An 11,951-nucleotide genomic window follows, 5' to 3' on the forward strand; every position below is an offset into this window, starting at 1 on the left:
TGCGCTGGGTAGTGCGTGGCGACTGGAAGTGGTCAAGTGCGTAGTCAGCGAGGCGGCAGACTTAAAGCGAACGTCGCACTCCACGCAGTAGTGTGCCTGGTGCGCAGAGTGCTTCAGGGAGTGCGCCTGTAGCGCCGTGGAGGTCACAAACGCGCTTGGGCATACGGGGCATGGAAAGGGTCGCACATTCGTATGCGCCCGCCTAAAACCAAAAAAAGCAATTATAAAAACACATTCAAGTAGAATGAGTGCCAGCTAGCTTACATGTCATGGAGGTTCCTGGCAGTGGACTGCGTCACGGGGACACCTGTCACATTTGTAGGGGCGCAGGTCGCAAGCAAATTGAGTGCCAGCTAGCTTACATGTCATGGAGGTTCCTGGCAGTGGACTGCGTGAAGTCACGGGGACACCTGTCACACTTGTAGGGGCGCAGGTCGCAAGCAAATTGAGTGCCAGCTAGCTTACATGACGTGGAGGTTCCTGGCGGTGGACTGCGTGAAGTCTCGGGGACACCTATCACACTTGTAGGGGCGCAGGTTGCAAGCAGATGGAGTGCTAGCTAGCTTACATGACGTGGAGGTTCCTGGCAGTGGACTGCGTGTTGTCACGAGGACAGCTATCACACTTGTAGGGGCGCAGGTTGCAAGCAGATTGAGTGCCAGCTAGCTTACATGACGTGGAGATTCCTGGCAGTGAACTGCGTGTTGTCACGAGGACAGCTATCACACTTGTAGGGGCGCAGGTTGCAAGCAGATTGAGTGCCAGCTAGCTTACATGACGTGGAGGTTCCTGGCGGTGGACTGCGTGAAGTCTCGGGGACACCTGTCACACTTGTAGGGGCGCAGTTTGGCATGCAATTTTTCATGCACCTTGTGACTGTTCATGCACCTGAAAAGATAGGAATTCACTGTGATGCGTGTGGAATTTTTTTCATTTTATAAAATCTCTTTGGAAAGCAGAAAGTATTAAGGCGTTATTGTTATCTACGAATCTACTTGAATAAACAAACAAACAAATTAGTGTTAAAATGAACAAACAAATTAATCAACTGACAAAATAATTCATCAATATGAATAATGAAAGAATACGGGAATGTGTAAATGAACAGAAGAATTAATGAACTGAAGAAAAATAAATTAATGAAGGAATAAAATAATGTGTAAATGAACAGAAAAATTTATGAATTAAAGAATAGATTAATGAATTTACTAAGGAATTAGTGAAGGATATAAAGGAATGGGTGAATGAACAGAAGAATTGATGAATTAATGAAGAATAAAGGAATGTGTGAATGAACGGAAGAATTAATAAATTAATGAAGGAATAAAAGAATGTGTGAATGAACAGAAGAATTAATGAAGGAATAAAAGAATTTGTGAATGAAGGGAAGAATAAATAGTTATGTAAAAAATAAATCAATCAATAATAAAGAAATAAGGGAATGCGGGAGAGAACGAAAAAATGATTATTTAACTAACTGTACCCTATCACGCGTTGCTGTGGCTTAGTCTGTCTGTGCAGATAGAAAAACAATAGCGCGTATTGGTTTTACGTCCAACAGGTGGCGCTGTTTTTTTTAAAAAAAAACATGTTTGTCTAACAGATTACGCTGTTTTTCAAAAGAAGTTTTTAAAAGAAGTTTGTTTTTACCAGTCACAAGTGACATCTATATAATATAGGTATATAAAAACATGTGCGCATTCGAATGCAACGTTATGTCAAAATTTCAAAGCAATCGGCGAAGAACTTTTTGAGATTTATGATTTTGAACAAACGAACATAACATTTTTATTTATATAGATAGATGATCAGGCAGCATTATGATGATGTGGTCATATCTGAATTCACAATAAGTTTAAAACAGTTAATGAATTAAAGAACGAATGAATGAATTAAAGAACGAATGAATGATTTAAAGAACGAATGAATGAAAAAACGAAAGAATGAATTAAAGAAAGAATAAGAATGTGGCTGACTTGCTGATCTTGCCGCAGACACTGCAGACGAAGGTGAGAGCATCGCCGTCGTGCAAGGCCGAGTGTTTGACGACAGCGGCGCGCGAGCAGAACACGATGGGGCAGCGCACACAGGCGTAGCGCTCCGAATGCGTGAGCCCGTGCATGCGCAATGCTCGCGCTGTGGAATATGCCAGGCCGCACAGCGTGCACGCCAGTCCAACCTGTCAGAATGCAACACAAGCTACATTCACATTTAACTGAACAATATGTATGGAATGATATGACAATATGACAGCTACGGAGCTGAGTACGTCGCGGCCAGGTACTATGTCACTGCAGCGGATGTGCTCGAGCTCGGCACGCTGTTACTCCAGCGACATTTTGGCGATGTTTTAAAATTTTATATATTGCAAAACAGTGTCCCTCAAGGTTCAGTTCTGGGTCCAGTTCTGTTTATTTTGTACATCACAGATTTGCATAACATAATAAAATCGGATTCCAGCGGTTTCCCAGATGATACAAAATTCTTTGCCGACCCACATTTACATCACAATCAACTGCAAAACGACTCAAATGAAGTATATCAATGGACTAAGGATTAGCTTCTAAAACTCTATGTTGCAAAATGTACTGTACTACATATTGGAAAAACTAACCCTCAGCTTGCTTACAAACGTAATGGAACATCTCTAAAAGCAGTGACATTACAACAAGACCTAGGAGTTGTAACACTTATCATTGAACTATGTTCTTCATTAATATTTAGGGGTTATTACAAGTAAGTGTATTAATAGCTGATAGCTCCGTCGATTTGTGAAGAATATGGAAAATTTAGATTATTGCTCTACTATGTTATATTTGGCCAATGAAGGAAATTTGAACAAACTATATGTTATACAGAATAGAGCTATGAGATGTATACAGGGAAAAGGCAAATACGCAAGCATTAATCAAATTAGAGAGCAGCTAAATTGGATTCCAATAAAAAAGATACTGTTATTTAATGTGTTAATTTTTGTACATAAAGTCATGAACAACCAAATACCAAAATATTTTAAGGATGAAATTGTTTTTAATAGAGATGTTCATAATTACGAAACCAAAAATGTAAATAGAATTAGATTGCCACATATGAAGAAATCAAAATCACAGAACTGCCTAATGTACAAAGGACTAAAGATGTATGATGAAATGCCTGAAAGTCTGAAGAATGAAGGAAGAATTAATGTATTTAAAAAGAAATGTTATGTATATTGTAAAAATATTTAAAGTTACAAAATGAAATATTATCTTGTTTATATTAGTTTTGTAGCGATGCTACGAGGTTTATCTAGAACGCTCGCCAATACAAAATGCATTGAAACGGGAACACTCCAGACGCAATGCGAAGTGATCGGCGTTCCTATGTTCCTACCTACTGCCTACGAGTACTTGCCGCTGAACAAACTACCCACGTCAATACAGTTGCGAGTTTGACTGGGTACATTACGAGCACTCGCCAGAAGGTTCTAGGCAATTGCCTAGGCTTAATTCCAGCGTCACCGAAACGTCTAGATTCAGCGATATCGTCAGTTTACCAGCGGTCTCGCGTAGCTACTACTGCCGTCGGCTTGACTATAGGCCTGACGCAGCGAGCAGTCAGTCAGTCATCAGTCAGCCAACAATTTACCAGTCTCACGAGTGACAACCTATGCACCTCCCCCGTGCACCGGACCTCCGATACTTACACCCGGCTCTGCACGGTTCAACCATGGCCTCCTACGGGATCGTCACACAATCACGGGGATTTGATGTTCCAATACGTTACAGAGTTACCATATCACAAGACTTACCAAGACACAAGAAAGCCTTCCTCGACCTAACACCAGATACTATGTTAAAGATATACAAAATATATGTGCAACCTCTCCTGGAATATGCTTTCCAAATATGGACGAGATTCGAGACACCCGGTATTTATAAACCTATCGTCATGCAGTCATGAGTGGTGCTAACTCATCGATCAAATGATCGAATCTTTTTTGAAAAAGTAACTGGTTGGTGGTTCGTGATTGGGTTAAAATGATTGGACAATTCACGATGAACCCATTAAATAAATAACAAGTGCGAGTAGCACCTCCTTATGTTTTTCCATGTGCTGCTGCCAGCCAGTCTCAGTGACGTAGTGTTTGGCACACGGCTGGCAGCGATACGGCGCGGCCAGGTACTTGTCGCTGCGGCGGATCTGCTCGAGCTCGGCACGCTGCTGATCCGGCGACAGTTTGATGATGTTGGCTTTGGTAGGGTCAAACGAGTAGTACACCACACGTGAAGGCTTCACTGCAACAAACAACGGAAATATTTAACGAATAAACATATTTCAAAATAAAATACCGTTTTTGAAAGCAGATGAAAGGGTGTTTCATATTTTAGTATTACAAATCAACATACGCAATGAATAATACAAAAAAAATATAACGCAAACATAGATAAATTTTAAAATAAAAATAAATTTAAATTCGCTAATAATAAGTGCTTTATTATCTCTTTTTGCAACAAATAGATATAATGATATCTTCACAGGGATCTCGCGCTATTTTCACTCGTAAAATCCGAAAAGTGGCCGACCGATATCGATGAAAATTTCAACATTTGTTCTTATTAGTGTCAGGAGTGTTTAGAAAGTGGTTTGATAGATAGAAAAAGTAGGGGACGCACGAGGAATACTTAACGCAATATCGGAATAAGATTAAAGTCGAAGTAATGTAGTTTTTTATCAGTAAAATTGTGGTATACAGTAGTGAATGGTGGAAGAAGTTGGAGATGTCCAAGAAAGACATTAGCAATAGCGAAGCGTTGCAGGGTCCACTAGTTTATTATAAAATGATATCTTGTCTTAATATATAGTCTTATAGCTTATTATCCAAGGTTGATATTTTCAGTTGCGAACGGTGGAAGAAGTCGGAGAGGCCCGAGAAAGACACTAGCAAAAGCGAGGCATTGCGGGATCCACTAGTAAATAAATTTAAAAAATAGGAAGGTCACTGTCTATGTCTGATTTAGAAAAATTTCTTGTGAAGCCTAGTTCAGCTAGTTGTTACGTATTTTAAAGCAAAAGCAGGACACTTTATCTGAATTTGTATATTATTATTACATACCTTTACTGCGAGATGCGGCCATCTCCAATTTCGTTCTTCTTTTCTTCTTTTTGACCGTGCTTCCTTCTTTATCCACTTCTGTTGGTTCGCTTTTCAAACTTATCTCTCGCTCTTCTTCATTCTCCAAACTTCTACTTTTATCCTTGTTCGCCGCTTTCCTTTCAGATATCTTTGATTTTAATAGAGCAACACTGAGGACTTCTTCATCTGAACTATCCTCCTTACCGATATCGTTGCAATCGTCGTGTTCGATCTTGACTTCGATCGGTTCTTGAGAATCGCAACTTCCCGCAGCTTTCGCGTCTGTTTCAAAAGTCCGACAATCGTTGTTTATTTTTAATTCGTTCATTTGTCGGTTGCATTCTTCATTTTGATATTCTATTGAGACAATCTCACTTTTGACCGTGGTATAATTTGAGTCCGATTCGTCCAATTTCGGATGATTTGATTCAATGTCTTTGATGTCGGAAAGTGGATCGTTATCAAAGGATATTTTGTGAGGTTTTCTGTAACGGTGGGAGTATATCGTCAGGTATTGTTGGCCAGTGGAATTTGCACAGTTTTCTACGCATTCTATGGTCAATGTTCCACTTTTGAAGAGCATGTCTGTTTGGCGAAAAGAAGAACAGAGATCGGACAAAGCCTTGGAATCCATCTGAAAATAACAAAACCTAATTTTACTGTTCATATATCTAGGGCAAGATGTCAAACAAAAGCAGTTGGGATTCTTGTCAGGTATTCACGCTCAATTAAAAAGTACTTACCTGCATCTCCTTGACCTCCGCGTGCTTCCGCAACCAATGTAGTATCGCCCCGCCAGTCTCCAGACAATCCTTTTTAAACTGAACTGCACGACAGAGTTTGGTACAGCAAGCGATGCACATCTTGTAAGGAACTGTTCTTTTGGAGAGCTGGAACAACAACATAAACATAAGTGTTGTTTGTATTCTATAAAATTCATATATACGTAAAATTGAAAGAACACTCTGACTCCGAAATCTTTAGATATCGTGTCGTCGATACAAAAGATATTTAATTCAATTAACTCTATCAACTAATATGTAATTAGTAAAGAGAAGTACATGCTGATATAGTAACGTACGAGGCGTATCCAAAAAGTAAGTGTACTGTATTTTTGTAGGTTACAATTTTTTTTATTGAAACAAAAAAATTACATGGTTACCGTAGTACATATGTAAGCTTTTTTTCGACATAGTCGCCATTCCTCTAAATGCAGGTGGTAAAGCGGGGCATCAACTTTTTGATGCCTTCCTCGAAGTAGTTTCCCGCCAACCCCTTCGTCCACTTCTCCACCTCCTCCTTTACCTCCTCGTCCGTTGAAAACCTTTTTCCACCTATCTACAGCTTCCGGGAGGTAAAGAGATAATAATCTGAAGGTGCTAGGTCAGGGGAATGCGCGGGGTGGTTCAGGACATCCCATTTAAACGAGGCAAGCACTTCCTTCGTGGCGTTGGCCGTGTGTGGTCTGGCATTGTCGGGCAGCATGCTGACTCCCTTTGTCAGCATGTGCCTCTCCTCTTGTTTTTAATCGCTTTTCGCAATTTTTTTAGGGTCTCACAGTCTTTAACCTCATTATAAACCTCAAACGGAGGTTGTCCCTTCCAAACGAGATAACGGATGACGCCTTCACAATTAGCGGGAGATTGGATTGACATTTTTCACGAAACGTGTTGTCGCGTCGACACTTCTCAACGTACTGACCTTGAACTGGTCTCGTTGCGGAGGGGAAGAGTCAGGCTACACGTAAGTGTAGCAAACATGTCGAAAATAAAATTCAATCGGTCGTGAGAGCCTCAGTACACTTACTTTCTGGATACGCCTCGTATATTATCCCTCCGGTCCCCTATCGCATCAGTATCTGTACAGACTTATAACTGTCTTGTACAGTTGTTAATTATTACAAAGTCTCTATAACCCCAACAGTTAAAAACCAAAGGCTAATTTGTTGGATTTTAGGAACAAACATCTCTTATCCTTAGAGTCAATTTGTTCCACTTTTATGAACAGCTCATGTGGTCTCACAGAAATCATTGTGTCTCCCTTACTGTCATTGTTCAAAATATGAACTAAACGGTGTTAGAAAGAGAAAACACCAAGCTTTATACTCAAATATAGAAGTTAACCACATAATAATTAAAATGTACATCTCAATGAAACCAAAAATTCCGACCACAATTTGAGAAATTTTTTTGAAATTTTGCGAATTTTTTATTAATTATTTTTGTATGAAACGATAACAAAGTGAGGTGGCAGTAATGTTTATAATACATCTATTTATTAAAATGTGTATTTTTCACAGACATAGGAATTAATAGACGAGAAGATAATGGCGAGGGGTAAAATCAACTGTTGAAGAACGAAGGGGGTTCTGAAGGGGGTTCTGAAGCTGACTGTGATTCGTCAATAAATCAATCTGACAGTAAATAGGCATCTCGCATTATAATATCACCATTTACTTCTTCAAAGTAAAATCTGCTTTTGAATGAATAGACATTTTTACATGGGAGCGCAAATTACTCGCCACGTTATGAACTAATTTGCGAAGTCCAAATTCGGCAAAGTAAATTTCTTCTGTTTGCAGAGTCGTAGTTAGTTTCAGAGTATTTAGTTAAGACACTTTTATAAATGTTCATAATTTACTTCCCAGCAACCAACCAGCTTTGTGTTTCGCGTCCAGACGTTTCTCGATGTGATAGTAACAACTGATTCATATTATACGATGTGAATATGCTTAAAATAAAGTAAAATAATGCTTATATATGAAATGTAATACGACAATTGGGTTTATTCTCTTTTTCACATCTATTTTTACAAGTTTTCATAGTACAAGTCAACATTTTGCCGTGTTATTTCGTAAAATGAACCGATGATGCCTCGACCATAGTTCGCACAAGAATGATGACGTCACGTTTTCTAATTTCACTTGAGGCCATACGCGAGCACAGCCGGCTCCAATGGAACCGGTATGGGGAGTGGGGATAATACGCTTTTAATCACTTAGGGCAGGTCTACTAATATTCATATGTCTATGGTATTTTTGGTTCATTTTTACTTAAGACTACCACACATAATATACATAATTACCAAAAACAATACTTCTTTTTAAGATAACCAAACTAAGAACATAAAAACCTACAAAAACCTTTTTTTTCAAAATAGATTCTTAGTTTGGCTAAAGCCGTAAAATGTAAATTTTGTATTGAAGGAAATAATAAGTGAAGCAAAGAGTGTAGAAAAAGTCGAGGATGACCGAGGAAGACATGGCACGATCAAGTGAATCAGATACTTGAGTCGGGAACAATTTCTCAGATAGCTGAAATCTTTTGAGAGATTGACGATTTCTCAAACCTTTTAAACCTTTTGTAATAATAATAATATTTGGATGATTTATATAGAGTCGTTTTGTTCAAAATCACCTCAAGGGTGCTGTACAAATATATAATACATTTCTACAATGATCTATGTTATTACTAACTATATATGGAGATAATATACAGTACAAGACTTACCTGGTAGGTCACTTGAGATTAACACTTAATTAACGTTAACTAATTGTTTATTAGCGAAATTTAGATACAGGATTTAGGACATAATTGGAAAATTGAATATAACTGGACTTTCTCTAAGGAATGGTATATTTAATTTAAGGGTATGACAGCTTACAAAGGAAGTTTTTAGTTTAGACCTGAATTCTGTTTGACTTGTTATGGATCTTAGTTCCGGAGGGAGTTTATTCCAAGCCTTCGGCCCAGATACTCCGAAAGCGCGATCACCAAACTTAGTATTTGGCTTGCGCTTAGGTTCCATCAGTCTGCCTACAGCTGATGATGTTGCTGATCTAAGAGTTGACTGCATCAGACCAGTGTTTTCCTGGACGCATAGTTCAGAGATGTAGGGTGGGGCCATTTAATTGATGGATACAAACACCATCCAGCACAATTTGTACTGGAAGATGCTAGAGTCGAAAATTTTATTATTTTTGCCTTTGAAATCGGATACTTACCAACAACTTGCGACCAAAAAATGTGCGACTATTTTTAATTTGATATTGTGAAAAATGTCAATACATTATTAATCTAAATACATATTATGTTAATATAGTAAATTGGAAATAACTACACAATCCGTGTACTTACAGAAAATTATTTTTAAGAGATGTTTTAATGTAGTTGAGCACAACATTAAAGTAAACAAAATAAGAGTTTGAAACGCCCGTCCGCAGTATGCAAAGATACTGGGTGGGTTGCAATTGAAAAACAACCAATATTCCACACACGACAAGCGTGTAAAATGAAAAACCGACATATGTTTATATCACCATCTCTTTAAAACATATAATATTCATCGTACTGTCTCACTCACGGTCATGACCTAAGCGTTCCTAAGCTTTCTTCGGACCTAATTTTTACTTCGACGAAAGACATAGTGCAATCATTTATTCTATGGCGCCCATAGGGACAGAAGATGCCACAGCTGGTACATTCTTTAAATTGACCCAGCGAATTGTGTGGACTTGTGAATGAAAGCTTCTATTAGAGACAACAGATGTCACTGCTCGTCACTCACCGCCGCAGCTCGCAGGTCTGCTGTTTCGTGGTACATTTCAAATAAATTAAGAATAAGACCAGTTGTTTTGATGCACATAATTTATAATTATTGTTGTCTTATAATTTTGGGGGATAAAACACCAATTGACCTAAGGTTTGCCACTGCTTAGGGGCCGTTCAAGTATTACGTAAGCAGATTTATTACAATTATTTACCCCCTCTTCCCCCTTGTCATCAAAAGTAAGCAAAGCTCTTACCCCCCCCCCCCCTCCCATGCTTACGTAAAAATTGGTACCTATATGCATTTTTCTGTTAATGTATTCTGTTTTTTTAGCGAGTACCTAAACGTATTAATTATTTGTGGGAATCCCCGAATATGTATTCGGTTTTCAAACATAGACAATGTGTGGGTTGCCAATGTGTAAAAAAAAAATAACTACTGCTGTGCTAGCAGTGATGACGTTATCACTATCTTAACCCCCCCACCCCCCATGTCATCAAAAATAAGCAAAGCAAAGACCCCCCTGCCACCCTTTAGTGCTTACATAATACTTGAACGGCCCCTTACCAACGTTATATTCCGTCCTTAACTTCATACAACTCTCTCCACTAAAGCCCGGTATAATATCAGTTGCTTTTAAGCTCGGCTTGGTTGGAATATCCAGCTTAGCACATCAGTATATATATCCGGGTGTTTTGTATAGAACTGGCAGATTCAGTTGCTAACCCTATACAAATCTCAACTATGGCCAAATATTGAATTGCGTCACAATACGTGATAAACGTACTTGATTGTGTTCAAAGGAGGGCGGTCTATCGGATCGACAATCCATTGAACAGACGGATTGTCATCTCGAATGCACAGACGCAATGTGGGCATCTTGAGGCTGTTCTACGGGTGTTTTAATGGAGCCTGCTCTACTAGTGTATGCGCGTGAATATGAAACATGAGTTTATAGATCAATGGTAACAGTACATGACAAAAGTGTAGGTTAGGTTAGATTTCTTGTGGTTAGGTGAGGTTAGTCTTAGTCATGATCGTACCATGGTTCGGTTGGGGAGACCTGAGGGAAGACCTGAGTCTGGCTATATGGTCAAGAGTATGAATAACAGAATACTTGTATATGGGATGCTGTATGAATGTGAATGAAGCAATGTGTGTTTGCCATGGCAGAAAGGTCTATCATCTCCGCCTACCCGTGTGGAAAGTTATTTTAGGTTAGGTTACCTACGTTAGGTATTTTTGTCATTTTCTACATTTTTTTCAAATTAAATTACCTTTATGTTGCATATATCATTTAAATGTTGTATGGAAACGTCATTCATGGTGTTCATTTTAACTGACGTTCGCCAACACGTTCTACACACGCCATTTCCCGACAACTTTTCATATAACTTGTCTATAAACTGTTCTGAAGTCATTGCAGAAACATAATATTTTCACTACACTTTATCAAAACATAATAATGTTCCAATTGTTATTCTACAAACAACAGTGACAGTTCGTACGTCTGACGACCAGTGTTGCCAATTGCACATGTTCTAAAATAATAAAAAAATACCCACAGGTAGGGTTTTAAGGTAATGGTTTTCAATTAGATCTTTTAGAAATTAGGAAAAATGTCAATAGAAATTTAAATATTATTAATAATCAAATTAATTTTGTGAATAACCCTATCCCAAACATATTTCCATTGTAATATTTTTTCTCTTCTACGCTCCTCCCCCTTCCGCCTCTCTCCCCCCCCCCCCCAACTACTCCCATTCTACCCAAGCCTGTTTTTCTATACTTGATAATTTAGTTTTAGTGCATATAATGTCTTGATGAAGAGAACATCGTTCTCGAAACATGTTGATTTTTTAAATTAAAGATTATCGTGGTAAAAACAAAGTGTTTTTAATTATTTCATTAATAAAATAGTGCCACAAAGTGAATTTGCAAAATTTGAAGAAGTAACAATTTTTTCCCTACCGAGAAAATACTTCTGCATGGAACTGAGAGAAAGCATAAAAATAAACTATTACCTGTAGAAATAAGATATCTGAGGTGCATATGTGGTGAAACCATAAATGATCTTGTGATTATGTGGAGATTCCCAAAGTATTCAAGGCGTAATGAGTAAGATTAAGAAAGGAACTTTATAAGATATTGTACAGAATTTAATATTTTAAAACGTACCACAGACCATCCAACAAGCTTTTTACACTATTAACAAATGCATATTTATATTTTGGATTACAAGGAAAGGGGTGATGTTTCAAACAAATCAAGGACTTATAAATCAATT

The 11,951-nt window shown here is 38.3% G+C and overlaps 1 protein-coding gene across 1 annotated transcript; it reads right to left on the bottom strand.

The window, feature by feature from the left end:
* Nucleotides 1-461: 461 nt before the first annotated feature.
* On the bottom strand, nt 462-11,165 carry LOC149416466 (uncharacterized). The gene is made up of 7 exons (XM_089642006.1): nt 10,942-11,165; nt 5,860-6,006; nt 5,096-5,750; nt 4,075-4,277; nt 1,977-2,179; nt 775-888; nt 462-594 (listed from the first exon to the last, which is right to left on the bottom strand). Exons 1-7 carry the CDS (start codon nt 11,083-11,085, stop codon nt 462-464), a joined length of 1,599 nt encoding a protein of 532 aa, XP_089498132.1. The 5' UTR covers nt 11,086-11,165.
* Nucleotides 11,166-11,951: the final 786 nt, after the last annotated feature.

The sequence above is a fragment of the Hesperophylax consimilis genome, chromosome 17 (genome assembly GCF_061612785.1).
Source record: "Hesperophylax consimilis isolate HC1 chromosome 17, BYU_Hcon_1.0, whole genome shotgun sequence".
NCBI classification, from domain to species: domain Eukaryota; kingdom Metazoa; phylum Arthropoda; class Insecta; order Trichoptera; family Limnephilidae; genus Hesperophylax; species Hesperophylax consimilis.